The 27,847-nt window shown below is 41.9% G+C and overlaps 4 protein-coding genes across 8 annotated transcripts in view; 3 read left to right on the plus strand and 1 right to left on the minus strand.

The window, feature by feature from the left end:
• c1h21orf58 (chromosome 1 C21orf58 homolog) overlaps window positions 1–4,097 on the minus strand; it is an 18,823-nt gene extending 14,726 nt beyond the window's left edge. The window contains exons 1-2 of the mRNA XM_008122105.3: window positions 3,378–4,097; window positions 108–165 (exon numbers count right to left, since the gene is read on the minus strand). Coding sequence (XP_008120312.2) covers window positions 108–165; window positions 3,378–3,437 — 118 coding nt within the window. The 5' untranslated portion in view covers window positions 3,438–4,097. The remainder of the gene's footprint in view (window positions 1–107; window positions 166–3,377) is intronic.
• A 6,284-nt stretch (window positions 4,098–10,381) lies between these two features.
• Window positions 10,382–16,753, plus strand: LOC134293583 (uncharacterized). Of its 2 annotated transcripts, XM_062961598.1 has the most exons (3): window positions 10,382–11,389; window positions 11,720–11,843; window positions 12,001–16,753. In XM_062961598.1, the coding sequence occupies exon 3, from the start codon at window positions 12,017–12,019 to the stop codon at window positions 15,119–15,121; it is 3,105 nt and encodes a 1,034-aa protein (XP_062817668.1). In that variant the 5' UTR covers window positions 10,382–11,389; window positions 11,720–11,843; window positions 12,001–12,016; the 3' UTR covers window positions 15,122–16,753. The 2 variants fall into 2 exon arrangements, with proteins under 2 accessions (XP_062817668.1, XP_062817678.1); XM_062961608.1 differs by having other exon boundaries at window positions 11,720–16,753.
• LOC134293597 (uncharacterized) lies at window positions 16,027–16,753 on the plus strand. Its single transcript, XM_062961672.1, has one exon. The coding sequence runs from the start codon at window positions 16,027–16,029 to the stop codon at window positions 16,708–16,710; it is 684 nt and encodes a 227-aa protein (XP_062817742.1). The 3' UTR covers window positions 16,711–16,753.
• Window positions 16,754–23,989: 7,236 nt separating this feature from the next.
• pcnt (pericentrin) overlaps window positions 23,990–27,847 on the plus strand; it is a 101,420-nt gene continuing 97,562 nt past the window's right edge. For 3 of the 4 annotated variants that reach the window (XM_062961709.1, XM_062961713.1, XM_062961720.1), the window contains exon 1: window positions 23,990–24,131. In XM_062961709.1, coding sequence (XP_062817779.1) covers window positions 24,066–24,131 — 66 coding nt within the window. In that variant the 5' untranslated portion in view covers window positions 23,990–24,065. The remainder of the gene's footprint in view (window positions 24,132–27,847) is intronic. The other variant, XM_062961722.1, reaches the window with a different exon arrangement.

Genomic DNA, 27,847 nt, shown 5'->3' on the forward strand with positions numbered 1-27,847 from the left:
GAGACAAATGTCATAAATAAATGAATAAAAATTAGCCACTACTGTATAGCGAACCAAATATTTCTTCACTACAATGAGATGTAATGGAGTATAATCTAGTTCCTTACGTGTTGCAGATAAAGGAGATTCAAACTCATCCAAGTTTTCAAATTCATTTTCTAGTTTCTGTGGATCAAAACAAAGTGAAGATTAACAGGAAGCCAGGGGGCCTAGTTGCTTTAAACAAGTGCTTTAAAATTATTGGATTCAAAAAAGAAATGTGAAAAGAAGTGGGGAAATACAAGGAATTATTATTATTATCATTATTATTATTATTATTATTATAATATTTATTTTATACCCTCCTTTATCTCCCCTGAAGGCGTCTCAAAGCAGCTTAACATAAAAGCATCAGCATAACAATTTAAAATATACAAATATGCAAACATTAAAATGATTAAATATAAACAGTATTTTAAAAATCCCAGTTAAAAACCATGAAAGCGTATTCAAAGTTAAAAATTACATCACCCCTGAATTGATTTTAAAAGCAAGACAAGGAGCCTCAAATATCTAAACATGGAGGCTGCTGGTGTTATTGCCCCTGGGACCTCATATACACTACCATATAATGCAGTTTTGACAGTATGCCTTCCTTTTTTCCTCCATCTATGGGTACACTAATTCTACACTATAGAAACAATGCAGTTTGACACCATTTTAATTGCCATGCTCAATGCTATAGAATCATGGATCATAGAATCATAGAATCATAGAATAGTAGAGTTGGAAGAGACCTCATGGGCCATCTAGTCCAACCCTCCGCTAAGAAGCAGGAAATCGCATTCAAAGCACCCCCGACAGATGGCCATCCAGCCTCTGCTTAAAAGCTTCCAAAGAAGGAGCCTCCACCACAGCCCGGGGGAGAGAGTTCCACTGTCGAACAGCTCTCACAGTGAGGAAGTTCTTCCTGATGTTCAGGCGGAATCTCCTTTCCTGTAGTTTGAAGCCATTGTTCCGTGTCCTAGTCTGCAGGGCAGCAGAAAACAAGCTTGCTCCCTCCTCCCTATGACTTCCCTTCACGTATTTGTACATGGCTAGCATGTCTCCTCTCAGCCTTCTCTTCTGCAGGCTAAACATGCCCAGCTCTTTAAGCCGCTCCTCATAGGGCTTGTTCTCCAGACCCTTGATCATTTTAGTTGCCCTCCTCTGGACGCATTCCAGCTTGTCAACATCTCCCTTCAACTGCGGTGCCCAAAATTGGACACAGTATTCCAGGTGTGGTCTGACCAAGGCAGAATAGAGGGGTAGCATGACTTCCCTGGATCTAGACACCATACCCCTATTTATGCAGGCCAGAATCCCATTGGCTTTTTTAGCTGCCGCATCACATTGTTGGCTCATTCACATTGTTGGCTCATAGGAATTGTAATTCTACAAAGTCTTGAATCTTTTCTGCCAAAGAATGCTAGTCCCTCACCAAACTACAGCTCCCAGGATCTCACAACTGATGGTTAAAATGGTGTCAATCTGCATTAATTGTACAATGTAGATGCTGCCTATGTCTCTTTATCTCTTTCTCTCTTCCTTGATCCACCTGAAAACTTTAAAACTATGACTGGGAATATTTTAGATTCTTAAGACATTAAAGTTGTAAGTCCAATTAAACTTAATAGGGATTTTTCACAATAGATATATTTAGATATGGGTGTCCTGTTGGATTATCATAATTGATGCTGACATCATCTCTTTCTAAATTATTTTTTTTTTAGTATCTTGGGCCCCTTCTACACTGCCATATAATCCAGAGTATCAAATCATTATCTGCTTTAAACTGGATTTGAGTCTACATTGCCATATAATCCAATTCAAAGTAGATAATCTGGATTTTATATGGCAGTTTAGAAGGGGCCTAGGTTTCTAAGTCTGTTTCTGGGCTTACTTGGGATGCTGATTCGGAAAGTTTCATTGAGCAAGTTTATTTTCTTCTGCCCTGGAGACTAAGACGCGTAACAATGGCTTCAAACTACATGAAAGGAGATTCCACCTGAACATTAGGAAGAACTTCCTAACTGTAAGAGCTGTTCAGCAGTGGAACTCTCTGCCCTGGAGTGTGGTGGAGGCTCCTTCTTTGGAGGCTTTTAGACAGAGGCTGTCGGGGGTGCTTTGAATACAATTTTCCTGCTTCTTGGCAGAAAGGTGTTGGACTGGATCAGCTCTAGTTCATTAGATATAGTGATCATGATTTCCTATGGGTAAGCAAATGAAGACAAATATGGCATATGTTTTGTATCTCAAAAACTAGAGCTGATGGGGGGAACTGGTGCCATTTTTGGAATCATCAGGTCAAATATACCCAGAAACAAGCCTAACGTTTGAGGCACCAAAATATGTATTGGCCAGTGTTATTAGTTGTATTAAGATCATGATTTTGAATGTGAAGAAGCATATCTAAACAGAATAAAGAAGGTTTAGTGTTTTCACTTTGTCATACACTCTCAAGTGAAAAAATATAAAATACAATGTACAGTATACTGATACAATGTGGATTTTGTGTGTATCAATTTGCATATAAACTTCTGGGAAATCAGCCTCTGAGGGCATAGTGTTGGAAATGTCAACCTTCATCAAGCCTTCTCTAGCAGTCGGTTTGTCTATGATCTTATTGCTTACTCTTTCCTGTATGTATATTCTGGTGTGCAGCTTCCTTTACTCTATGGTTTCTGAGAAGTTATAAAAGGGGTTGCAGACAACATGCTTTTTCTCTCTCTCCTTTTGACTATGTGACCTGTTGATAGCTGTTTTGTTATAAGAGAGATGCCCTGGCTGGCTGGCACAAGGAACCATCTCAAAGATATTTGAAACTGGACTAATAAGTTTTTTGTACCTGTGTATGCGGAACACATGAAAGTTGTGAATAAACTAAATATGTTATTTCCATAAAAGTCTACTTCATTTTTGTCTCTTGAGTGCATAATATGAAACAAGGTGTTTCATGGGTACTGAAAGAAATACTCTTCTAAAGCTCTGCTGTTTTTATGCACTGAGAAATCTCTGTTTTCCTGACAGATCGAAGATTTCTGATTGTTCAGTCTAACAACTGAAACCATTGCCTAGCATATTTGGTCATATACTGTACTACAAGAGGAGATCCTGCCTAAAGGGTTTTTGGCTCTTCTCTAAAAGGTTATGTTCTCTAATAAAATGTTGGTTGGCAATGGTGTCAACTGCCATTTTTATAGATAAAGCACATGCATGACTATATGGTAAAGAAATGTCTGTCCTACAAAACTTTCCTTTTCGTTTCTGCATACCAAAACTATGCATTTATTGCTACTGTGGAAAAACAGTAGCGTGGGAAGCTAATCTCTGGACAATACTGTAAAAATATAACTTACCTTTTTAAGAAGTTTGATTTTTAGCTGTGCCAAGTGATCAGCCACGTCAGAGTCCGTCATTGTCACAAACTCCCAAGGCAATAGACTGATCAAACAACAAATAAAATTACATGTGATATGTGCAGTCTCTTCTTTTCTGCAGCATTTTTATCAAAAATTTCCATTGAGTTTCTCTCCGTCAGACTATTATTGCAAGGAAAGGGGGAAACATCTCTTCCTCAGTCCCTCTCCTTCTCATGCTTGTTGGCTTGTACACTCAGTATGGTTACTAAGATGTTGCTTCAACAACACTGAGACTTTCCTAAGGGCTTTCTCATTGCAAAATCACTACGCCCAGCCCTGTGTGCTGCTCCCAGGCTCAATAACTGTAATAAGATCAGCTAGCATGGTTACTATGTTTGTACTTTCTACAGTCTAAACAAAACTCCAAGTAAAGACACAAACCTGAATCATATAATTTGCTAGGTGGAACTATTCCAGATTTTGTAAGATCTGGTGAAGTATTCCTTTAAAAGAATTTCCCAAACCATGCTTTAAATAACTTACTCCAGAAAATTCAAAGAGAAATAAGACAAAACAATTGAAATTATAAGAAGAGAGAAGTGTTGTAAGAGCTTGTGTTTTCAAGTACAGTAGAGTCTCACTTATCCAACGTTCTGGATTATCCAACACATTTTTGTAGTCAATGCTTTCAATGCATTGTGATATTTTGGTGCTAAATTCGTAAATACAGTAATTACTACATAGCATTAATGTGTCATGAACTACTTTTTCTGCCAAATTTGTTGTATAACATGATGTTTTGGTGCTTAATTTGTAAAATCATAACATATTTTGATGTTTATTAGGCTTTTCCTTAATCTCTCCTTAGTATCCAACATATTCGCTTATCCAACGTTCTGCCGGCCCATTTATGTTTGATAAGTGAGACTCTACTGTATGTCTTCCTGCACATGAAGTTCATTTACATTACAATTTCTGCATATATGTAGATTTAAAATATATTTTTATAAATTAAACACAGCAAATCAGTACACAAGTCTCCAGAAAATTGTCTAAAGGTATCTTCTTAGACCGGTAAAATATTTTGATTTTCTGACAATATAATAGGAAGATTTATAGAACTCCATACTGTTTAGAGTATAAACTTTACCTAGCATTGTCACATTTGGAGCTCAGATATGCCTTCAGGCTAAATAATATATACAGTAGAGTCTCGCTTATCCAACATAAATGGTCCAGCAGAATGTTGGATAAGTGAAAATGTTGGATAATAATGAGGGATTAAGGAAAAGCCTATTAAACATCAAATTACATTATGATTTTACAAATTAAGCACCAAAATATAATGATTTACAACAAATTGACAGAAAAAGCAGGTCAATATACAGTAACGTTATGTAATAATTACTGTATTTACGAAATTAGCACCAAAACATCGCAATGTATTGAAAACATTGACTACAAAAACATTGACTACTAAAAGGCAGACTGCGTTAGATAAAACAGAACGTTGGATAAGTGAAGGTTGGATAAGCGAGACTCTACATCATCATACATTGGATATAAAATGCAAATTTCACACTAGCATAGAATCTATATCTATATCTATATCTATCTATATCTACATCTCTATCTCTATCTCTATCTCTATCTCTATCTCTATCTATATCTATATCTATATCAATATATATAATAAAAGTCAGTGTTTGTATGTATCAGCGTTTTGATTGGCCTGGCGGAATATGGGTCAGCTTTCTGATTGGCCGGCCGGAATATGGCCCAGCTTTCTGATTGGCCTCCACTTTCACAGGCCACTGGGACCCCTGAGGCAAAAACTACTACCAACTGGCTTTGTTCAGCCTACTTCTCTCCTCAGAACGACGCTAGCTTTGGTACAGTTAACAGCCTTCGGCCTACACTTTTGTAATCAAAAAAACCACTGCCACCACCAGGAAGGCCGGACCTGGACCAAACTTGACACACATAATCCCTACGACCCATGAACCCACTGACAATGGATCTGGACCACATAGACCCAACATGCCCAACTGTGCATATTGATAATTAAAAACTTTGGGTGCTAGGAATTACAGTTCACTCACACATTCACAGCATTCTGAATCCAACTAACGATGGAAAATAATTATGTTTTAATGCTTCCTTTTAAACAATGGTTGCGGGTATGTTTATGAAAACTTCTACCCCCTCACCTCATCCCCCTTCAGTGCTTCTACTGACATGTCTGGGCCTTTGCAGGCTGCTAGGCCCTGCTAGGCCGCAAAGGAGGGGGCCATCTTGCCTCCTCACGATTGCTCCAAAGATGGCAGCTTCTGCCTGGGCCATTGCCAGAACTGTCCTTCTACAAGGTAAGACAGTACTTTCCACAACAGACTGAAGAGAAAATTCACTATCTTTTTAATCTTTGCTGTCATTATGAACACTTTTATCCCCCCCCCCCCACCTTACCCACCCACCACTGGGCGCTTTGGCCCCTCTGCTGACATGTTTAAGGCCTTCCAGGCTGGCCCCATGCTACTAGGCCCAAAAGGGGATGCCGTTTTGCCTCAGCTTTCAACTTCTTTGTAAGGCCCTACTTTCTTCAAAAGACAGCAGAGAACATCGTTATTATCTTTTTAATGATGCCTTTTCATGCTTATGAACACTTCTAGCCCCCAAAGCCCCAATCCAAGCCGCCTTGGATCATTTTGCTAACACGTTTCAGGCCTTGCAGGCTGGCTCCATTCTGCTAGGCCGCAAAAGAGGGGGCCATCTTCCCTGTTCCACATGGTTCCAAACAGAGCAGCTTTTGCCTGTGTCTTTTGGATACAGCACTCTCCTTCAACAAGGTAAGGCGGCAGTACGTAAATAGGTTGATCTTGGGCTGATGGGAGTAGCTCCACATCAAGTAGGAAATAAGGTACCACTTATAAAGTGGGGAGGCAAATTTAACTAATTTACAATGTTGGAATGAGGAAGTGCCGTCAGAGTGGATGATGAAGCAGCTGTTCTCCCCTGTGGCCAGAATCGAACATCCCCTCAGGAGAAGGTTAAATTGCCTCTGCGTCTATCTCTGTCTCGGTTCTGTGTGTATACGGGCATTGAATGTTTGCTCTATATGTGTATAATGTGATCTGTTTATATATATATAAATGGTTCTGTTTATATGGTTATGCATTTCCTAATAACTTTATTCTTAAATCCAAAATCCAACAATGGCTATTTCTAATATATATATATCCTTACCAAATGAACCCAGGCAACATCAGGTACTTAGGCAACATTATTTGTTTATTTACGGTATTTATATTCCGCCCTTTTCACCCCGAAGGGGATTCAGGGCGGATCACATTATATACATATAGGGCTAACATTCAATGCCCATATACACATAGAACCGAGAGATCATCCACTGTGATGGCACTTCCTCATTCCAACGTCATAAATTAGTTAAATTTGCCTCCCCACTTTATAAGTGGTACCTTATTTCCTACTTGATAGTGTTGTCGACCGCGTTTCGGGGGATCGGGCCCTTAAGGAGAGACCCGACCCGGTCCTGAGGGAACGGACCTTGGCGAAGCCAAAAGGAGAATATAAGCCGCAATACAACCTGAAGCCGAAATGAAGAAGGTCCGCCAAAGTTGAAGGAAAATTCCGCCAAGGAGTCTTTATTGAGCGATTCAGCTGAAAAGGACTCTAGTAGTGATCATTCAGTCTACTAGGGTACCATATAATCAAAATAAAGCCATATTTATACAAAGTTTCAGTCTGACAGCCCTTTGAATTTCCCGCCCCGCTCCCCCGCCCATCTGATCGCTGATAGGCTAGAAGGTTGAACGAGGCGGGCTTTCGTTTCCCGCCTTGCTCTGTTGGCCCAATAGGGAGCTGCTTTTTGTCCCCACTCGAGCAAATCAGGAAGGAGAAGGCGGGAGTTATTGAAACAATGAAGTGACAGGGCAGGAAAGATCGGATTAATTCCTGCCAGACCAATTTCTAAAGGAATTAATGGCAGCAATCAAAGAATGTCCGGGTTTCTGTCACGTATACAGATTTTAGATATGCCTTGGGGTGTCAGGGGTGGAAGTGGTGATGGGTGGTGATGAGCCATAATTGACAGGCTCCACAGGGCGCCTTCCTGAGGTGTCCTGGAATTTCCTTAGGATGAGATATGACAATGTTTGCCTTGGGGGCGAATCACCTTTAGGACAACACTCCGAATTCGGCGACTCAAGCCTTATATTGTCCATGCAATCTGAATTAGATTGGGTTAAGCGGTGGCAGATTATCCTTTTGTTTTTGGGAAGGGAAGCCTGGGTTATAGGAAATGAGATAAGTTCTGGGGTTCAGGTTGAGTTCAAAATATTCCCTATTTGATTTGATGACTTGACAATTATATGAAATAAAATGAAAAATAAAATAAAGTTGGAATATAAACCGTGCTGGGAAAAATACATATTTTCCGGGGATCCCAAAGAGTACAAATACATATAGGCAGATAGATAGGTTTCATGGAAATATGGGAGAATCTATAAAGGTGGGTTACATTGCATAAAGGGGAATCAGGAATGATATAAACAATTGAAAACATTTGATAAGAACGAGGTTCACAACATCTGGGGAACCCAATATGGAAGTTCATAAAAAGTGGAGTTTTAGGAGCATGATTTTACAATTCATGAAATTAGCCCAACAATTAGAAATTCATACAACAGTGATTCATGAGGGTGTCCAGGTACATAGAATATGAAAATTCACGGATACATTGGGAAAAGAGTTCATCTGTGGTGGAAGGAATTCATAGAAATAGCATGGGGGAGAGGTACATGTGGGTTGCAGTCTTTGGAAGTATAGGATTTCATAAGTTCAGGAGTAGGTCTGGGGAAGAGTGTTCTTCTCATTCATAAAATTATGAAGGTGTAAATGAAACGTGGAGGGCGCCCGACCAGGCACCCTCCTGGCAGCTGTAGAGAGGGTGAAGGTCCTTGGAGAACTATGTCTCCCCAGCGGGAGAGCGATCCCCCATCCACAGTTTACAGAAAGGGGCCAGTGATCTCTTAAAAAAAACCATCCCGCGGGTCGCGGGGAGAGGAAAGTCCGGGATAAGGCTGGAAGAGAGCAGTCTGGCTTGAAAAGAGCAATCGGTTCCGTTTGACAATCAGCTGATGAGGTGCCGAGAACTGGACCGATTTTGGTTCCGCTGGTGGTCCTTGAGTCAGGAGCCTTAGGAAGGGTTAGGACTAAAAGAGGAGTGTGCCAGGGGTAATTTTGATAAAGATATGAGCCAATTTGTATCGCCCGCCGTATTAATCTATGGCGGAGGAGCCTCAGCCAGAGTTAAAGGGACGGACGGGTTAGATAGAGAGAGAGAGATTACGTGCAAAAGAAGGAGTCAGGGAAAGACACAAAATAACCAGGTAGAGAGTGTTACTATTAAAAATGAATGCTACTTTTATTGGGGGATTTGTTACATAATTCAGGGAAAGGGAAAGTGAAGGAAAAAAAAAGATCTTTTAATAATAGTCTGCTGCGGTCCCGCTCCGTTCCTTTGGTGATGGATCTGCGGAACTCTCCGCTGCGGGTTCAAATCAATTTGAAAGCTGGCGCCTCGGTCATCAATAGATGCAACTATCTTTCGGGTTGCTAGGTCAGCAACGAGCAGGGGCTATTTTTTTTAATTGACAGTACTCACCCCGCCACGGGATGGCCTCCAACACATGACCTCATGGTCAGAGTGATTTATTGCAGCAGGCTGCTCACCAGCCTGCGCCACAGGATGTTATGGATGTTGTCCATCTACAACCTTATGCATTTTATTAATGGGATAATTCATTTTAAAAAAATTAAAATCCCCTTTCAAATAACCCGGGCGTCGCCAGGTACCCAACCAGGTATATAGTAATAAAAGTCAGTGTTTGTGGGTATGTATGTTTGTATGTAAGTATGTATGTATGTGGCGATGTATACTTCCGCCCTGGGCTCTGACTACCACAGACCACTGCAACCCCCCACAAAAGATGCATCTGGAGCTGTTTGGACAAGGATGGACCACGGACGAAGGAATTTGCAGTACCATCACCTGCTTTACAGACCACACAACCCCCACCAATGACAGACTAGGACCAAGCTTGAAACACAAACTCCCTATCACTTTCAACCCTGGAGAATTTGGTGAAGAATGGAACATGGATGATAGGATCTGAAGTATCTTCACCCACATCCAGAGACTATTCCTAACCCCCTCAGTCATGTATCTGTACCAAAGATGGCACAGACCCCCATGACTCTTCTTATATACTGCTGAGGTTTTTGGGAGGATTTCCAGTACCTTCAGTCCCATCCAGAAACTACTGCAAACCCCATCGGCCATAGATCTGCATCAATGGGCCCATTCATAATATCGAAAACAACTCAATGCCCGCTACTAATAACCCGGGCACCGCCGGGGCCCCAAGCTAATCTATATATATAATAAAAGTGAATTTTTGTATGTGTGTATGTATCAGCGTTTTGATTGGCCTGGCGGAATATGTGCTCGCGTTTTGATTGGCCTGGCGGAATATGGGCCAGCTTTCTGATTGGCCGGCCGGAATATGGGCCAGCTTTCTGATTGGCCTCCACTTTCACAGGCCACTGGGACCCCTGAGGCAAAAACTACTACCAAGCAGGCTTCGTTCGGCCTACTCTCTCTCCTCAGAACGATGCTAGTTTTGGTACAGTTAACATCCTTCGGCCTACACTTTTGTAATCAAAAACACCACTGGCACCACCAGGAAGGCTGAAACTGGACCAAACTTGACACACATCACCCCTAGGACCCAGGAACCAACTGACAACGGATCTGTACCAAATACACCCAACATGGCCAACTGTACATACTGATAATAAAACACTTTACATTTACATTACTATATCTACTTTCCACAACAGACTGAAGAGATAAAAAGACTATCTTTTTAATGATGCCTTTTCATGCTTATGAACATTTCTAGCCCACAGACCCCCCCCCCCCCCAATTACTGCCCTCTTCAACCTTTCTGCTGACATATTTTAGGCCTTGCAGGCTGGCTCCTCCCTCCTAGGCCCCAGAGGACGACGCCATCTTCCCTGTTATACATTCTTCCACAGAAGGCAGCTTCTGACAGGGTCATTGATACAGAACTGTCCTTCTACAAGGTAAGGACCTACTTTTTTCAAATGACAGCACACAACATTGTTATTATCTTTTTAATGATGCCTTTTCATGCTTATGAACACTTCTAGCCCCCAAAGCCCCCATCCTGGCCTCCTTTGATCCTTCTGCCACATACTTCCAGGCCATGCAGGCTGGCTTTCTCCTCCTAGGCCCCAAAGAGGAGGCCATCTTCCCTGTTCAACGTTGTTCTACAGAAGCCAGCTTTTGCCTGGGTCTTTTGGATGCAGCACTTTCCTTCTACAAGGTAAGACAGTACTTTTCACAACAGACCGAAGAGAACATTGTTATTATCTTTTTAATTATACCTTTTCATGCTTATGAACACTTCAGGTCTTACAAGCTATCCCAAGACTGTTAGGTGGCACACCAGCCCACCCTCTCCCCAGTTCAATGTTTTTTCAAATAAGGTGGCTTCTTCCAGGATAATTTGGACGTAGCACTGTACCTACACAAGGCAAGACCCTATTTTATTCAAGACAAAGGCTAACATCATTATTATCTTTTTAATGTTGCCTTCTTAACAACAAGATGGGGTTTGACAGAGTACTTCTCCCCATTTGACTTCTTCTCATTCCCCCCTCCATATTATGCAGTATATATATATGTGTGTATGTGTGTGTGTGTGTCTGTGTGTGTGTTTATGAAGAGTTCTAACCACCATCCACCTCCTTTTACCCTTCTGCTGAACAATTTCAGGTCTTGCAAGCTATCCCGAGACTGTTAGGCCACACAACAGCCCGCCGTCTTCCCAGTTCAACATTGTTCCAAATAAGACAACTTCTACCAGAATAATTTGAAAACAGCATTGTCCCTACACAAGGTAAGGTCCTATTTTATTCTAAAGATAAAAGGGAAAATAATTATTATCTTTTTAATGTTTCCTTTTAAACAATAAGATGGGGTTTGACAGACTATTCCTCCCACTTTGAATCCTTTCCTTTTCTTTTCAGTACAAATATCAAATGGAAGGTATGTCTGTGACAGAAAAGAAAAAGAAAGAATATGAATGAATATACACACAAATATGGAAATGTCAAAGATACGGTGTCTGTGTATGCGTGTGTGTGTGTGTATGCAAGGCACACTGTGTGTATTTATGAAAAGCTCTACCCCCCACGCCTCCATTGACCCTTCCGCTTAATCCTTTCAGACCTTGCAAGCTGTCTTGGGCCAGTTATGCTGCACAACTGTTCATCCTCCTCCTGATTCAACATAGTTCCAAAAAGGGCAATTTTATCCAGGATCATTTGGAAACAGCATTGTCCCTCACCAAGGTAAGGTACTGCTTTATTCAAAAGACAATAGAGACCATAATTATTAGGGATATTTTCAGTTGTGTGCATTGTTATAAGTTATTCCCTGAAGCCCAAATCCAAAAAATCTTACTCCTTTCTGTTTTACACTGCTAAATAATAGTGTTTCTTTTATCAGGAGTGGTACCTTCAAAATGTCTCAAAAAAGGAAATCTACCATAGGAAAAATCCCACCAAAAGCAAAAAAGGGAAAATTCCACCAAGCAAATGAGTCAACTGACTGTCGACTTGATAATAACCAGGAAACAGCTAATGCATCAAGGATTGCAGAGACTCCAGAACAGCGTCAGGCCAAGCTTCAACAAAAGAGAGAAAAGGCCAGAGCATCCAGAGCAGCACAGACTCCAGAACAGCGTCAGGCCAGACTTGCAGCAATGAAAGAAAGAGCCTCTATGTTAAGAGGAGCAGAGACTCCAGAACAGCGTCAGGCCAGGCTCCAACAAAAACGAGAGAAGGCCAGGGCATCCACAGCAGCAGAGACTCCAGAACAGTGTCAGGCCAGACTTGGGGTAATGAAAGAAAGAGCCTCTACATCAAGAGGAGCAGAGACTCCAGAACAGTGTCAGGCCAGGCTTGCAGTAATGAAAGAAAGACCCTCTACGTCAAGAGCAGCAGAGACTCCAGAACAGCGTCAGGCCAGACTTCGAGTAAAGCAAGAAAAAGCCTCTACGTCAAGAGCAGCAGAGACTCCAGAACAGCGTCAGGTCAGACTTGGAGCAATGCAAGAAAGAGCCTCTATATCAAGAGCAACAGAGACTCCAGAACAGCATAATGCCCGACTTCAAGAAATCAGGGATAAAGTCACTACAACAAGGAAAGGAAACCATTCAAATTTGTTGCTTGAAGGTTTTCACTATAATCCTCATAAGGACTATGATCAATATCCAAATGTTATTATTGGACAAATGAATCAAATATGTAGGTATTGTCATGCCAAGAAATTTAAAATGGAGCCACCGGGGTTGTGCTGTAAGAGTGGAAAAGTTGCACTGCCACCTTTAGAACAACCACCAGATGAACTTCTTTCTTATATGTCTGGAAGTACTTCAGAATCAAAACATTTCTTACAGAACATAAGAAGATACAATTCATGCTTTCAAATGACATCGTTTGGTACCACCTCTGTTGTTGAAGAAAGGAGCTTCCCAACAACTTTCAGAGTGCAAGGTCAAGTCTACCACACGGCAGGATCTATGATGCCTTTACCCGATCAAAGCCCCAAGTTTTTACAAATTTTCTTTATGGGGGATGACCAACTAGAAACAGATCAACGATGCCATTACATTCCTGATGTCAGACGTGATATTGTCTTGATCCTACAGCAGATGTTTCATCAACACAACCACATAATTAACACATTCAAAACAGCCCTAGAACGTATGCCAACAGATGAATACAGAGTAGTTATTAGAGCTGATAAAAAGCCAGTGGGAGAACATGAACGTCGCTTCAATGCTCCTCAAACAAACGAAGTTGCAATCGTCATATCAGGTGATGAATTTGATCAACGTGACATCATCATCCAAAGGCGCAGTAATTCACTACAGCGCATACCAGAAACACATCGATGGTATGATGCACTTCAATACCCACTGATATTTTGGCAGGGTGAAGATGGTTATCACTTCAACATTAAGCTAATCAACCCAACTTCAGGCATACCAACTAACAAAAAAGTCTCAGCAATGGACTACTATGCATACAGAATAATGATTAGAAGTCATGTTCCTAATCATATTTTAAATTGTCAGCAACTATTTCATCAATTTATTGTTGATATGTATGCAAAGATTGAAACTGAGCGTCTTCTCTTCATATGCCAAAATCAAAAGAAACTTCGAGTGGACAAATACATCCACTTAAGGGATACTGTCTCCAATGATAGAAGTGTTGATAACATTGGGCAAATGGTCATTCTACTTGCTACATTCACAGGAAGCCCAAGACACATGCACGAATATGCTCAAGATGGCATGACATATGTGAGATCTTATGAACGCCCTGACTTATTTATTACTTTCACGTGTAATCCCTCTTGGTCAGACATAAAAGAAGAACTTTTATTCAGACAGACACCCAGCGATTGTCATGATTTAATAGCAAGAGTGTTCAAACAAAAACAAATGAAGTTAATCAATGTAATAAATAAGAGCCATGTATTTGGAGAAACACGGTGCTGTCTGTACTCAATCGAATGGCAGAAACGAGGACTTCCACATCCCCATAATCTAATTTGTCTAAAAGAAAAAATTAATCCAACTGACATAGACAATGTTATATCTGCAGAATTCCCAAATCCATCTGAAGACCCTAGCCTCTATTCAGTGGTGACCAAAAATATGATTCATGGTCCATGTGGAAACCTTAATATGAATGCACCGTGTATGAAGGAAGGAAAGTGCAGCAAGAAGTATCCCAGACAATTGGTTACAGACACACAAACAGGACACGACGGTTATCTTCTCTATAGAAGACGAGCAACATCAGATGGTGGCTTCACGGCAAAACTCAAGATTAGAGGCAAGACAGAAGTAGAAGTGGACAACAGATGGGTTGTTCCATATTCTCCACTCCTTTCTAAAATGTTTCAAGCACATATTAATGTTGAATACTGCAACTCAATAAAGTCCATTAAGTACATCTGTAAATATGTGAACAAGGGAAGTGACATGGCTGTTTTTGGACTCACTAATGAAAACAGAAATGATGAAGTCCCTCAATACCAGCTGGGAAGATATATCAGCAGTAATGAAGCAGTTTGGCGGATTTTCAGCTTTCCGATCAATGAACGCCATCCAACCATTGTTCACCTTAGTGTGCATTTAGAGAATGGCCAAAGAGTCTACTTTACAAGAGATAATGCTGAGACAGTTGCTGCCGAACCACCAAATACCACCTTGACAGCATTCTTTCAGTTGTGTCAACAGGATTTGTTTGCAAGAACACTGCTATATCCTGAAGTTCCAAAATATTACACATGGAACGCATCCAGAAAGGTCTTCTCCAAAAGAAAACAAGGAATGTCAGTTTCAGGACATGATGCAGTTGCCAGCGAAGCCTTGGGTCGTGTGTACACCGTTCACCCTAACAATGCTGAATGCTTTTTTCTTAGGATATTACTTCACACTGTTCGAGGGCCAATGTCTTTCGCATTTCTAAAAACTGTCAATGGAGAGGTGTGTAATACTTTCAGAGAGGCATGCCAAAAGCTTGGTCTATTAGAGGATGATCAACACTAGAACTTTACTTTATCAGAAGCAGCATTACAATCTTCACCAGCTCAAATACGGAACCTTTTTGCCATCATCCTGACAACCTGCTATCCATCAAACCCTAATGGACTATGGGAGAAACACCGAGAAAGCATGGGTGAAGACATACTTGCAAAACTACAAAGAGACAATCCCACCATGCACTTAACATTTTCTCCAGACATTTTTAATGAAGCACTTATACTGTTAGAAAACAGATGTCTGGCCATCAGCAACAAAACATTATAACAGTTAGGTGTACAGCCTCCAGAACGAAATAACCATGATGTCTTCAACAACGAACTTCTGAGAGAAAAGAATTACAATACTGAAGAACTACTAATATTTGTACAATCAAGAAAGCCTCTATTAAATCATGATCAAAGAAAAGTATATGACACCATAATGGATCACATCAGGAATCAAAAAGGTGGCATACTTTTCCTCGACGCACCTGGAGGAACCGGAAAAACATTTTTAATTAATTTAGTACTTGCTGAAATTCGTGGAAGTAGGGATGTGGCACTCGCACTCGCTTCCTCTGGGATTGCATCAACACTGATGGATGGAGGACGAAGAGCACACGCAGCATTAAAATTGCCACTGAACAACGCCAATGAACAGCACCCAACCTGTAACATCAGCAAAACATCTGGGCAGGCACAAGTGCTAAAAATCTGCAAAGTCATAGTGTGGGATGAATGTACTATGGCACACAAGAAATCACTTGAAGCCCTTGACAGAACTCTACAAGATCTAAGAGGAAACAATGAACTGATGGGAGGAGCTCTGGTCCTTTTAGCTGGTGACTTCCCGTCATTCCAAAGTCGACGCCAGTAGATGAGCTTAATGCTTGCCTCAAGGCTTCCGCTCTTTGGAGACATGTGAAGAAAATGACATTGCAAACAAATCTGAGGGTCCAACTTCAAGGAGATGCAAATGCTCAACCTTTTGCAGAGAAGCTCCTTCAAATTGGTGAAGGTACTTTTCCCACTGATTTGACCTTAGGTGAAATCCACTTTCCAAATGACTTCTGTACGATTGTGACGTCAGTTGGAGAACTTATAGATAAGGTTTATCCAAACATTTCAGAAAATTTCAAACAACACTCCTGGTTGTGTGAAAGAGCCATCCTCGCGGCTAAGAACGATGTAGTGCATGAAATCAACAAGCACATTCAAGACATGATTCCAGGCTCCGTAACAGAATACAAATCCATCGATACAGTAGTGGATGCCGATGAAGCTGTGAATTTTCCAACCGAGTTCCTCAACTCCCTTAATCCACCTGGGATGCCATCTCACCGCCTGCCACCTAAAGTAGGATCGCCCATCATGCTGCTTCGAAACCTCGAACCACCAAGGTTATGCAATGGCACCCGGCTGTGCATCAAAACACTGCTGCCCAATGTCATAGAAGCCACAATACTGACTGGGAATGATGACCGAGGCGCCAGCTTTCAAATTGATTTGAACCCGCAGCGGAGAGTTCCGCAGATCCATCACCAAAGGAACGGAGCGGGACCGCAGCAGACTATTGTTAAAAGATCTTTTTTTCTTCACTTTCCCCTTCCCTGAACTATGTAACAAATCCCCCAATAAAAGTAGCATTCATTTTTAACAGTAACACTCTCTACCTGGTTATGTTGTGTCTTTCCCTGACTCCTTCTTTTGCACGCAATCTCTCTCTCTCTCTCTATCTAACACGTCCGTCCTTTTAACTCTGGCTGAGGCTCCTCCGCCATAGATTAATACGGCGGGCGATACAAATTGGCTCATATCTTTACCAAAATTACCCCTAGCACACTCCTCTTTTAGTCCTAACCCTTCCTAAGGCTCCTGACTCAAGGACCACCAGCGGAACCAAAATCGGTCCAGTTCTCGGCACCTCATCAGCTGACTGTCAAACGGAACCGACTGCTCTTTTCAAGCCGGACTGCTCTCTTCCAGCCTTATCCCGGACTTTCCTCTCCCCGCGACCCGCGGGATGGTTTTTCAGAGATCACTGGTCCCTTTCTGCGAACTGTGGATGGGGGATCGCTCTCCCGCTGGGGAGACATAGTTCTCCAAGGACCTTCACCCTCTCTACAGCTGCCAGGAGGGTGCCTGGACGGGCGCCCTCCACGTTTCATTCATACCTTCATAATTTTATGAATGAGAGGGACACTCTTCCCAGACCTACCCCATAACTTATGAAATCCTATATTTCCAAAGACTGCAACCCACATGTACCTCTTCCCCATGCTATTTCTATGAATTCCTTCCACCACAGATGAACTCTTTTCCCAATGTATCCGTGAATTTTCATATTCTATGTACCTGGACACCCTCATGAATCACTGTTGTATGAATTTCTAATCGTTGGGCTAACTTCATGAATTGTGAAATCATGCTGCTAAAACTCCACTTTTATGAATTTCCATATTGGGTTCCCCAGATGTTGTGAACCTCGTTCTTATCAAATGTTTTCAATTGTTTATATCATTCATGATTCCCCTTTATGCAATGTAACCCACCTTTATGGATTCTCCCTTATTTCCTTGAAATCTATCTATCTGCCTATATGTATTTGTACTCTTTGGGATCCCCGGAAAATATGTATTTTTCCCAGCACGGTTTATATTCCAACTTTATTTTATTTTTCATTTTATTTCATATAATTGTCAAATCATGAAATCAAATAGGAAATATTTTGGACTCAACCTGAACCCCAGATCCTATGACCCAGGCTTCCCTTCCCAAAAACAAAAGGATAATCCGCCACCGCTTAACCCAATCAAATTCAGATTGCATGGACAATACAGGGTTTGAGTCGCCGAATTCGGAGTATTGACCTAAAGGTGATTCGCCCCCAAGGCAAACATTGTCATATCTCCTCCAAAAGAAAATCCAGGACACCTCAGGAAGGCGCCCTGTAGAGCTTGTCAATTATGGCCCATCACCACCCCAAGGCATATCTGAAATCTGTATACGTGACAGGAACTCTTGATTGCTGTCATTAATCCCTTTAGAAATCGGCCGGGCAGGAATTAATCCGATCTTTCCTGCTCAGTCACTTCATTGTTTCAGTAACTCCCGCCTTCTCCTCCCTGATTGGCTCGAGTGGGGACAAAAAGCAGCTCCCTATTGGGCCAACAGAGCAAGGCGGGAAACGAAAGCCCGCCTCGTTCAACCTTCTAGCCTACCAGCGATCAGATGGGCGGGGGAGTGGGGCGGGAAATTCAAAGGGCTGTCAGACTGAAACTTTGTATAAATATGGCTTTATTTTGGTTATGTGGTACCCTAGTAGACTGAATGATCACTACTAGAGTCCTTTTCAGTTGAATCGCTCAATAAAGACTCCTTGGCGGATTTTCCTTCAACTTTGGCGGACCTTCTTCATTTCGGCTTCAGGTTGTATTGCGGCTCATATTTTCCTATTGGCTCCGCCAAGGTCCGTTCTCTCAGGACCGGGTCGGGTCTCTCCTTAAGGGCCCGATCCCCTAAAACGCGGTCGACAACAGGAAGGGGCAGGGTGAGGATGTGTTCATTCCTCGCATTCCCCTGATCCCATCAGATTTGCCCTTTCGTTTTAAGAGACTGCAGTTCCCCGTGAGGCTGGCATTCGGGATCACCATCAACAAGGCACAGGGCCAGTCAATCAAATACTGTGGGATTAACTTGCAGTCACCGTGTTTTTCCCATGGACAGTTATATGTGGCATGTTCTAGAGTAGGTTCCTCAAATAATTTGTTTGTTTATGCGCCGGGGGGGGGGGGGGGGAACCAAAAATGTTGTTTATAAACAGGTTTTACAATGAACTCACTGTTCTGCCATGTTGATGTGTTTAAAAGTTGTATTTTTTCATTCTTCCAGAGGTTCTCAATAACAACAGTGAATTTCCATATAAAAGGGAAGATTAAACAATAAAATGTTTTTTACTCCTCACTGATTGACTCATTCCTACAACTGTAAATTGGAAAAAATTCTACTACATAATATTAGAAAAGGCATTACCGGGTAAGTACATAGATAGGTTGATCTTGGGTTGATGGAAGTAACACCACATCAGCTATACAAATGTATAAATAGTTCTGTTTATATGGTTATGCATTTTCTAATATGTTTATTCTTAAAATCCAAAATCCAACAATGACTATTTCTAATATATATCCTTACCAAATGAACCCAGGCAATGTCAGGTACTTAGGCAACATGATGTTGTCCATCTACAACCTTATGCATTTTATTAATGGAATAATTCATTTAAAATAAATTAATTCATTTAAAATAAATTAAAATCCACATTTCAAATAACCCAGGTTCCAAGCAGGTATAGTAATAAAAGTCAGTGTTTGTGTATGTGTGTGTGTGTGTGTGTATGTATGTATGCGGCGGTGTATATTTCCACCCTGGGATCTGACTACCACAGACCACTGCAACCCCCCACAAAAGATGCATCTGGAGCAGTTTGGACAAGGATGGACCACGGATGAAGGAATTTGCAGTACCATCACCTGCTTTACAGACCACACAACCCCCACCAATGACAGACCAGGACCAAGCCTGGAACACAAACTCCCTATGACTTTCAACCCTGGAGTAGTTTAGTGAAGGATGGAACATGGATGATAGGATCTGAAGTACCTTCACCCACATCCAGAGACAATTCCTAACCCCCTCAGTCATGTATCTGTACCAAACATGGCACAGACCCCCATGACTCTTCTTATATACTGCTGAGGTTTTTGGGAGGATTGACCACAGACGATGGGATTTCCAGTACCTTCAGCCCCATCCAGAGATTACTGCAAACCCCATTGACCATAGATCTGCATCAATGGCCCCATTCATAATATCCAAAACAACTCAATGTCCGCTAACAATAACCCGGGCACCGCCGGGTCCCCAAGCTAGTATCAAATAAACGAAAGTAAATTTGAACATGACACCTTTCTGCAATTGGTGGTGTTGGAGTGAAATTGTGAATTAAAAATAGGTTTCAAATATGGGAAATCATTCAGTCATTAATTTTGGCATTCTTCATTATGGAGAAAAGAAAACCCTTGTAAAATGCTTCTTAAGGGGCAGTTGCTTTTTCTAAAGTGCAGTGATATGAACAGGAATTTATAACCTTGTGTACTGACATAAAAGCTCTTTTGACTGGCTATGGAAAACAGCACTTCATTTAGGACAACATTATGAATATTCATCAAGAATGATTTCCAAATAACAAAAAAATCAACATAAAATAAGTCATGATTTTTTTTGTTTTTTATTTTTTTCCCAACAGCATATACAATTAAACATTTTGAGAACCATAAAAAGAGGAAATGTTGATGTTGTAGTACAGTTTACACGTAAAATAATTAAGAATGTTGGCATGAATATTTCTAATGAAAACCTTTTACCCATATACGTATGTGTCCTTTCCTAATTAGCTTTGTATTAGGCAGAGAGCAAAATAAGGTATTATTAGAAATTATTTCGATCTCCTTTGCTCATAAATCTGTGCTTTTTCTAATTGCCTTGACAGATTGAAAAAACAGCTTTCTAATATCTGTGCTTTCAATTTAAAATGGGAACCCTATAGGTAATCTAGTCTCACCCTCTTTTTATCAAACAGAAATGTAAAATCACAGCCCTATCACTGGGATTGGGTGCTACTGCGAAGTATACCTTGTTATTTAGGCTATAAAGTCCTGGCTATTTTAAAAATGTGAACCCACTTTGTACTTTTACTATTTAAAGCTTTTCCTTAGCTTTGAACCAAAGCCCGTTACAGCCAACTATTAAATCATTCTAATTTTCTAGTTTTTGTTCAGAATCCTTGCAACTAGATATCTATAATTTGTATTATATAATTTAAAATAATGTTATAGATTTTTGTTCTACAATGTGACGTTCACATTTGTCTTCAATGACCAGTGATAGCCAAAGAGGAAAGTTGACATCTGAAATTTTACAGTGGTTGCTTCTGCAACCAAACCTCAATGGATACTAAGGGCCTGCTCTATCTCCAAATGTCAACTTTCATTTAATTCCACTTTTGTGGAGGAAAAACTGTCTTTTATCATTCCTTTTAGAAGAATGGACACAACACATGGAGGTGTGTTGTCTTTATATTTTGGAGGTAAAGTCGATTGCCAAAACTTTTCATTGCTGCTATGGTGAAAAGAGAGGCTGAATCAATTTTGTTTTATGTTCTTTTGCTACTAGAAACCTCTCATCAGCCTTTGATACCGTCAACCATCAAGGCAACAGACCCCCTCCTTGGCCCACACGTTTTAAAAATTACTGGATAAGTTGTGAATAAAGTATAGATTTGGGTGATTGTTCTGTTACAGTTCTGTTAGTTGTGGTCTACTTTTAGATAATATCAAGAAAAAAACAGGGTTGGGTTGCTGAGTTTTTCAGGCTATATGGCCATGTTCCAGAAGCATTTTCTCCTGATATTTCACCCACATCTATGGCAAGCATCCTCAGAGGTGTGAGGTCTGTTGGAAACTAGGCAAGTGGGATTTGTATGTTTGTGGAATGTTCAGGGTGGGAGAAAGAACTCTTGTCTGTTTGAGGCAAGTGTGAATAATGCAATTGGCCACCTTGATTAGCACTGGATACCCTTTCAGCTTCAAGATTTGGCTGCTTCCTGCCTGGGGGAATCCTTTGTTGGGAGGTGATCGCTGGCCCAGATTGTTTCCTGTCTGGAATTCCCGTTTTCAGAGTATTGTTCTTTATTTACTGTTCTGATTTTAGAGTTTTTTTTAATATTGGTAGCCAGATTTTGTTCATTTTAATGGTTTCCTCCTTTCTGTTGAAATTGTCCACATGCTTGTGGATTTCAATGACTTCTCTGTATAGTCTGACATGGTGGTTGTTAGAGTGGACCAGCATTTCTGTGTTCTCAAATAATACATTGTGCTCAGGTTGGTTCAAGTGCATTGCTATAGCTTACTTAGAATCATAGAGTTGGAAGAGACCTCATAAGCCATCCAGTCCAACCTCCTGCCAAGAAGCAGGAAAATCACATTCTAAGCACCCCTGACAGATGGCCATCCAGCCTCTGCTTATAAAAGCCTCCAAAAAGGAGCCTCCACCACAGTCCAGGGCAGAGAGTTCCACTGCTGAACAGCTCTCTCACACAGTGAGGAAGTTCTTCCTAATGTTCAGGTGGAATCTCCTTTCCTGTAGTTTGAAGCCGTTGTTCCATGTCCTAGTCTCCAGGGCAGCACAAAACAATCTTGCTCCCCCCCTCCCTATGACTTCCCCTCACATATTGATACATGACCCTCATTATGTCTCCTCTCAGCCTTCTCTCCTGCAGGCTAAACATGACCAGCTCCTTAAGCCGCTGATCATAGGGCTTGTTCTGCAGACCCTATGAGGAGCGGCTTAAGGAGCTGGGCATATTTAGCCTGCAGAAGAGAAGGCTGAGAGGAGACATGATAAACAAACTTCTCTGGTGGAGTTAGTCTGCAGTGCCTTTCATGTTCCTTGATTCGTGTTTGGGCAATACTGCTGCATTTGGTGGTCCCTATGTAGACTTGTCCACAATTGCACGGTATATGGTAGACTCTGCAGAGGTGAGAGAATCCATCGTCTTTTGCTGAATTGTAGCATTTGCTGGATTTTCTTAGTTGGCCTGTATATAGTTTGTAGGTTGCGTTTTTATGCGGGCATATTGTCTTTGCTTTCTCTCTTTTCCTCAGTATATGTGTGTTAGTTTTCTATTTCTGTACTTTTGACCACAAATTAACGTTTAAAAAGGAATAGACGTTAGCAATTATTGTAATGTGTGGAGCAATCGCCACAGGGCTGCCTGAAAAGGTTCACCCAATCCATCTCTCCTTTGAAAAGACCGCCTTCCCTTCCTCGCCCCGCCTCCTTCTTCACTTGGCGGGCAGAAGCGCGCGACTGCCAACCGTCACCATCCAGCCAGCATTAGGATCCGCCCCTGCCTCCCTGATTGGTCGAACCCTCTCAAAGGGGGCGGGGAAAAGCCGTTTGAAATTCAGCCTCCCGCAGCAGCTGTCGCCGAGGAACCCAATGGCAGTGCTGTGTACGGCGGGAAGGAAAAAGAATTGCGCATGCGCAAACCGACTCTTTCCTTTGTACTTGTTTATTTTCCATTCTCGGTCCCCAGCAGTTGTTTAGAAGCGTGACTGGGGTGTCAGAAGCGCCTCTTTCTCTTTTCATAGAAACCAGAGATTGCTAGAGCCAGGACCCAGCCATTCAGAGCAAATGCCATTTTTTCCCCAGTGGCAAAAAGTGAGAGGTGCCTCTAGAATGAAGTAGTGTCGAACTACATGACTTGTACACTGTAGACGCACCCACAGTCAATGCAGCAGACAGCTACTCAGGCCCCTTCCACACAGCTGAATAAAATCCCACATTCTCTTGCTTTGAACTGGGATACATGGCAGTTTGGACTGGGGTAACACAGCCCTGTAAACCAGAATATCAAAGCAGAGAATCACAATATTTGCTTTGAACTGGGTTATCTGAGTCCACACTGACATATATCCCAGTTCAAAGAAGATTATGTGGGAGTTTATTCAGCTGTGTGGAAGGAGCACCAGTTCAAAGCAGATATTGTGGGATTCTCTGCCTTGATATTCTGGGTTATAAGACAGTATGGAAGGGCCCTCCTTTTGTCCCATTCTGTCAAGTTGCAAGAAAGAGGGGAGATGTATACCTCCGCGGGTGAGGGGTGGGCCGTGCAGACCTGTGCCTGATCTTATTGGTCCGTCGAAATGCCAATTCGGTAACAGCTGGCGCAAAAGCGAGGGGGGGGGGGGAATGAGGAAAGCGTAGGTTTGGGCTCGCTTTCCGATTGGGCGGGAAGTTGAGACGGAGGCGGAGACTCGAGGAACGCCATTGGCTGAAAGTTTTGGCCTCAGGTGGCTGTGCAACGGTTGGGACCTGAGAGCCAGAGGCGGCTTCCGTCTCCCGGCATGGAGCAAGGAGGGAGGCCGAGCGAGGAAGAAGAGGAGGAAGGCGAAGGCAGCAGTCCTCCGGAGGTGCGCCCTTTCCTCCTGGGTCTGGTGGTGGTCGCGGGAGGGCTGCGGGGAAGGAAGCGGGGCCCCTCATACAGCACTATGCTCCCATTTGACTGACGAGTTGGCATTCTGTGGAGTCCTAAGAGCGATAAATGGGCCAGAGGCACCAGAGGAAAGTCTGAAACTGCAAACCCCAGGATTCCATTGGCTGTTGCCATGGTAGCTACAGTAGAACTATAGCAGTATAATGGCACAATGTGAAAGCACGCTGTCTCTTCCTCCAGTGAACTCAGGGCACCAGCGGATTAGATTAGATTAGAGTTCAAGTTGAAGAGATCCCCGAGGTCCATCTAGGGCCCTTCCACACAGCCCTATATCCCAGAATATCAAGGCAGAAAACGCCACATTATCAGCCTTGGACTGGAATATATGGCAGTGTGGACTCAGATAACCCAGTTCAAAGCAGATATTGTGGGATTTCTGCCTTGATATTCTGGGATATAGGGCTGTGGTGAAGGGCCCTTAGGCCAACCCTCTTCTACCAGGCACAAACACAATCAAAGGACCCCTGACAGATGGCCACCCAGGGCCCTTCCACACAGCCATATATCCCAGAATATCAATGCAGATAATCCACAAGGTCTGCTTTGAACAGGAATATTTGAATCCACACTGCCGTATAACCCAATTCAAAGCACATAATGTGAGATTTGATAAAGTTGTGTGGAAAGGTCCCCAGCCTCTGCTTCAAAACCTCCAGAGAAGGAGACTATCACATTCTGAGGCCCCTTCTACACAGCTGAATAAAATCTCACAATATTTGCTTTGAACTGGAATATAGGGCAGTGTGGACTCATAACCCAGTTCAAAGCAAGTATTGTGGGATTTCCTGCCTTGATATTCTGGGTTTTATGGCTGTGTGGAAGGGCCTCCAGAATATCAAGGATGATAATCCATAATACAGTAGAGTCTCGCTTATCCAACGTTCTGGATTATCCAACGCATTTTTGTAGTCAATGTTTTCAATACATCATGATATTTTGGTGCTAAATTCGTAAATACAGTAATTACTACATAGCATTACTGCTATTTTTTCTGTCAAATTCGTTGTATAACATGATGTTTGGGTGCTTAATTTGTAAAATCATAACCCAATTTGATGTTTAATTCGCTTTTCCTTAATCCCTCCTTATTATCCAACATATTCGCTTATCCAACATTCTGCCGGCCCGTTTATGTTGGATAAGTGAGACTCTATTGTATCTGTTTTGTACTGTACTGGAGTTTCTGAGTCCACACTGCCATATGACCCAGTCCAAAGCAGATAATGTGGGATTTTATACAGCTGTGTGGAAGGGGCCTGGATTATAGGACAGTATAGACTCAGATAATCCAGTTCAAAGATGATAATGTGGATTATCTTTGATAATCTGGATTATGTGGTTGTGTGGAAAGGCCCTTAGGCCCCTTCCACACTGCTGCTATATCACAGGATCTGATCCTAGGTTATCTGCTTTGAACCGGATTATATGAGGCTCCACTGCCAGATCATCTAGGATAAGCAAATAATCTGGGATCAAATCCTGGGATATAGGGGCGCAGCCATATAACCCAGAATAGCAAGGCAGATAATCCACGATATCTGCTTTGAACTTGATTATCTGAGTCCACACTGCCATTTAATCCAGTTCAATGTGGATTTTATACAGCTGTGTGGAAGGGGCCTTAGTTTCCTACTTATTCCATTCTCCTTATTTCCTGGCCTCTCCTCCCCCCCCCCCCCTCCTCTGGTAACATTTGTGATTCAATTTCAGCTTTTATTTACTTGTTGGATCATGAGTATGGTCTGATTTAGTTCCTTGTGTTTTCTTTTTCCCTTCACTTTGGCTATCAGTTCTTTCCAAATCGAGACCCAGTTCCCCATAGGATATCCGTTTGTTTATTTATTTATTTTCCTTTCAATGATATAATCCTAGAGCATATAGTCAGCTAAATATTTGAACTATTTTTTTATTTCCCATTTTTGTCATATTGCAGTGTTGGGCAGCCTGTACCATCAGGAAATTCTGTTCAATAGTGTTCAAGTGGAATCTGTCTCCTTGTAGTTCTTAGTTATTAAACATGCCAGTTCCAGTATCAGACTAGAGCTGAAAGAGTGGGCAAAGGGTCTGCATCCCATCTGAAATCCTGTTACTACGTCCTGAAGGATTCTGGGGCTTGTAGTTTAGGGGAGGAGCTCTTGAAATGGTCAGCCATAGAAGTCCTGAGTCTCACTAAACTACAAGTGCCAGAGTCCTGCAGGAGGCAGCCACAGGATTTCAGATGGGATAAATACACTTGACCTACTCCGTCAGCTCTAGTGTGTTAAGGCACCAGATGACTGTTAGCCAGCCCTCAATTACCCCTTCCAAGCTCTATCCACTTTGCCTGACTTTTCAGAGGATGTATCAAGGAGGAGAGCCATGTCTATTGCCATGGTATGGGAGTGCTTATAATAATGTTGCTCTAGCCAGGGGCCTCTTGGTATGTTCTGTGGTTTGGTTTTAGGGCTTCCCACAGATACCAAAAGATCTGAAACTGTTATACACATAAGTGTTCTTTATGTAAAATAGCAACATTAAGGATTGTCTTGGATTTCAGCCAGATTACTTTCAAAACTTCATTTCAAAACTATTGCTTGGTTGAGTCCATGGATATACAGGCTGTTATGGACCCAGTTTCAAAGCAGTATATTTAAAGATGGCTGTGTATTACAAGTACACAAAAATTACAAATGGTTTAATAAACTCTGTCAGGTTTTACTAACCATTTAGAGTCACAAATCTTCAAAAAAAACACACCCCTCCACAAATGGAGAATTTCTCTCTAGGCCTTACGTTCAAGGGTCTCTTCTTGTGAATGATTGAGGCTAAGGGCTATTTGTGTATTTGGAGAGGCATCTAATGGTAAATCTTCAAAACTCTATGCCTCATCTTTTCAAGGAGTAAAGGTTTCAATTGTGGGCTGTTAGTGGTTGCAGAGATATAGTGATTTCAAATCGGATCCATCTTTTAAAAAAAAATCCTGTAAAATCCATAGTTATGCAGGTCTGACAATACAGGGCTCTCTTGCTTATAGCTTTCATTTCTCAGCAACTTGTGATAGTTTACCTTTGATGTGTTTTAGCAAGATGTCCCAAACCCGTCATACTAACATGTGTACCAGACCCTCATAAGAAGCTGACTGCTCTGAGCAAGTACGTCTAGTGGTGCATCTTGTCCAATATTGTTGTGGCTTCAGAAGCTCTTCAGATAAATATTTCAATTGTGTACTACCACCAGGAATGATATATGTGGCTTCTTCTTTTCAATATCATTAGATGATGGTTATGGAGCTTCCGGTGGCTCAGTGTGTTAAAGCGCTGAGCTGCTGAACTTGCAGACCGAAAGATCCCAGGTTCAAATCCCGGGAGCGGAGTGAGCGCCCGCAGTTTCTCCAGCTTCTGCCAACCTAGCAGTTCGAAAACATGCCAATGTGAATAGATCAATAGGTACTGCTCCAGCGGGAAGGCAATGGCGCTCCATGCATGACCTTGGAGGTGTCTACGGACAACGCCGGCTCTTTGGCTTAGAAATGGAGATGAGCACCAACCCCCAGAGTCGGACATGACTGGACTTAACGTCAGGAGAAACCTTTACCTTTACTAGATGATGGTTCTTTACTATCTGCTGCATATTTATTTAGGACTCAGGATAGTG

Source organism: Anolis carolinensis, chromosome 1, assembly GCF_035594765.1.
Source record: "Anolis carolinensis isolate JA03-04 chromosome 1, rAnoCar3.1.pri, whole genome shotgun sequence".
Lineage (NCBI taxonomy): Eukaryota > Metazoa > Chordata > Lepidosauria > Squamata > Dactyloidae > Anolis > Anolis carolinensis.

Bases quoted from the DNA above. Each gene is read 5' to 3' on its own strand.
- LOC134293583 (XM_062961608.1), top strand. From the start codon at position 12,017: ATGTCTCAAAAAAGGAAATCTACCATAGGAAAAATCCCACCAAAAGCA.
- LOC134293597 (XM_062961672.1), top strand. From the start codon at position 16,027: ATGACATTGCAAACAAATCTGAGGGTCCAACTTCAAGGAGATGCAAAT.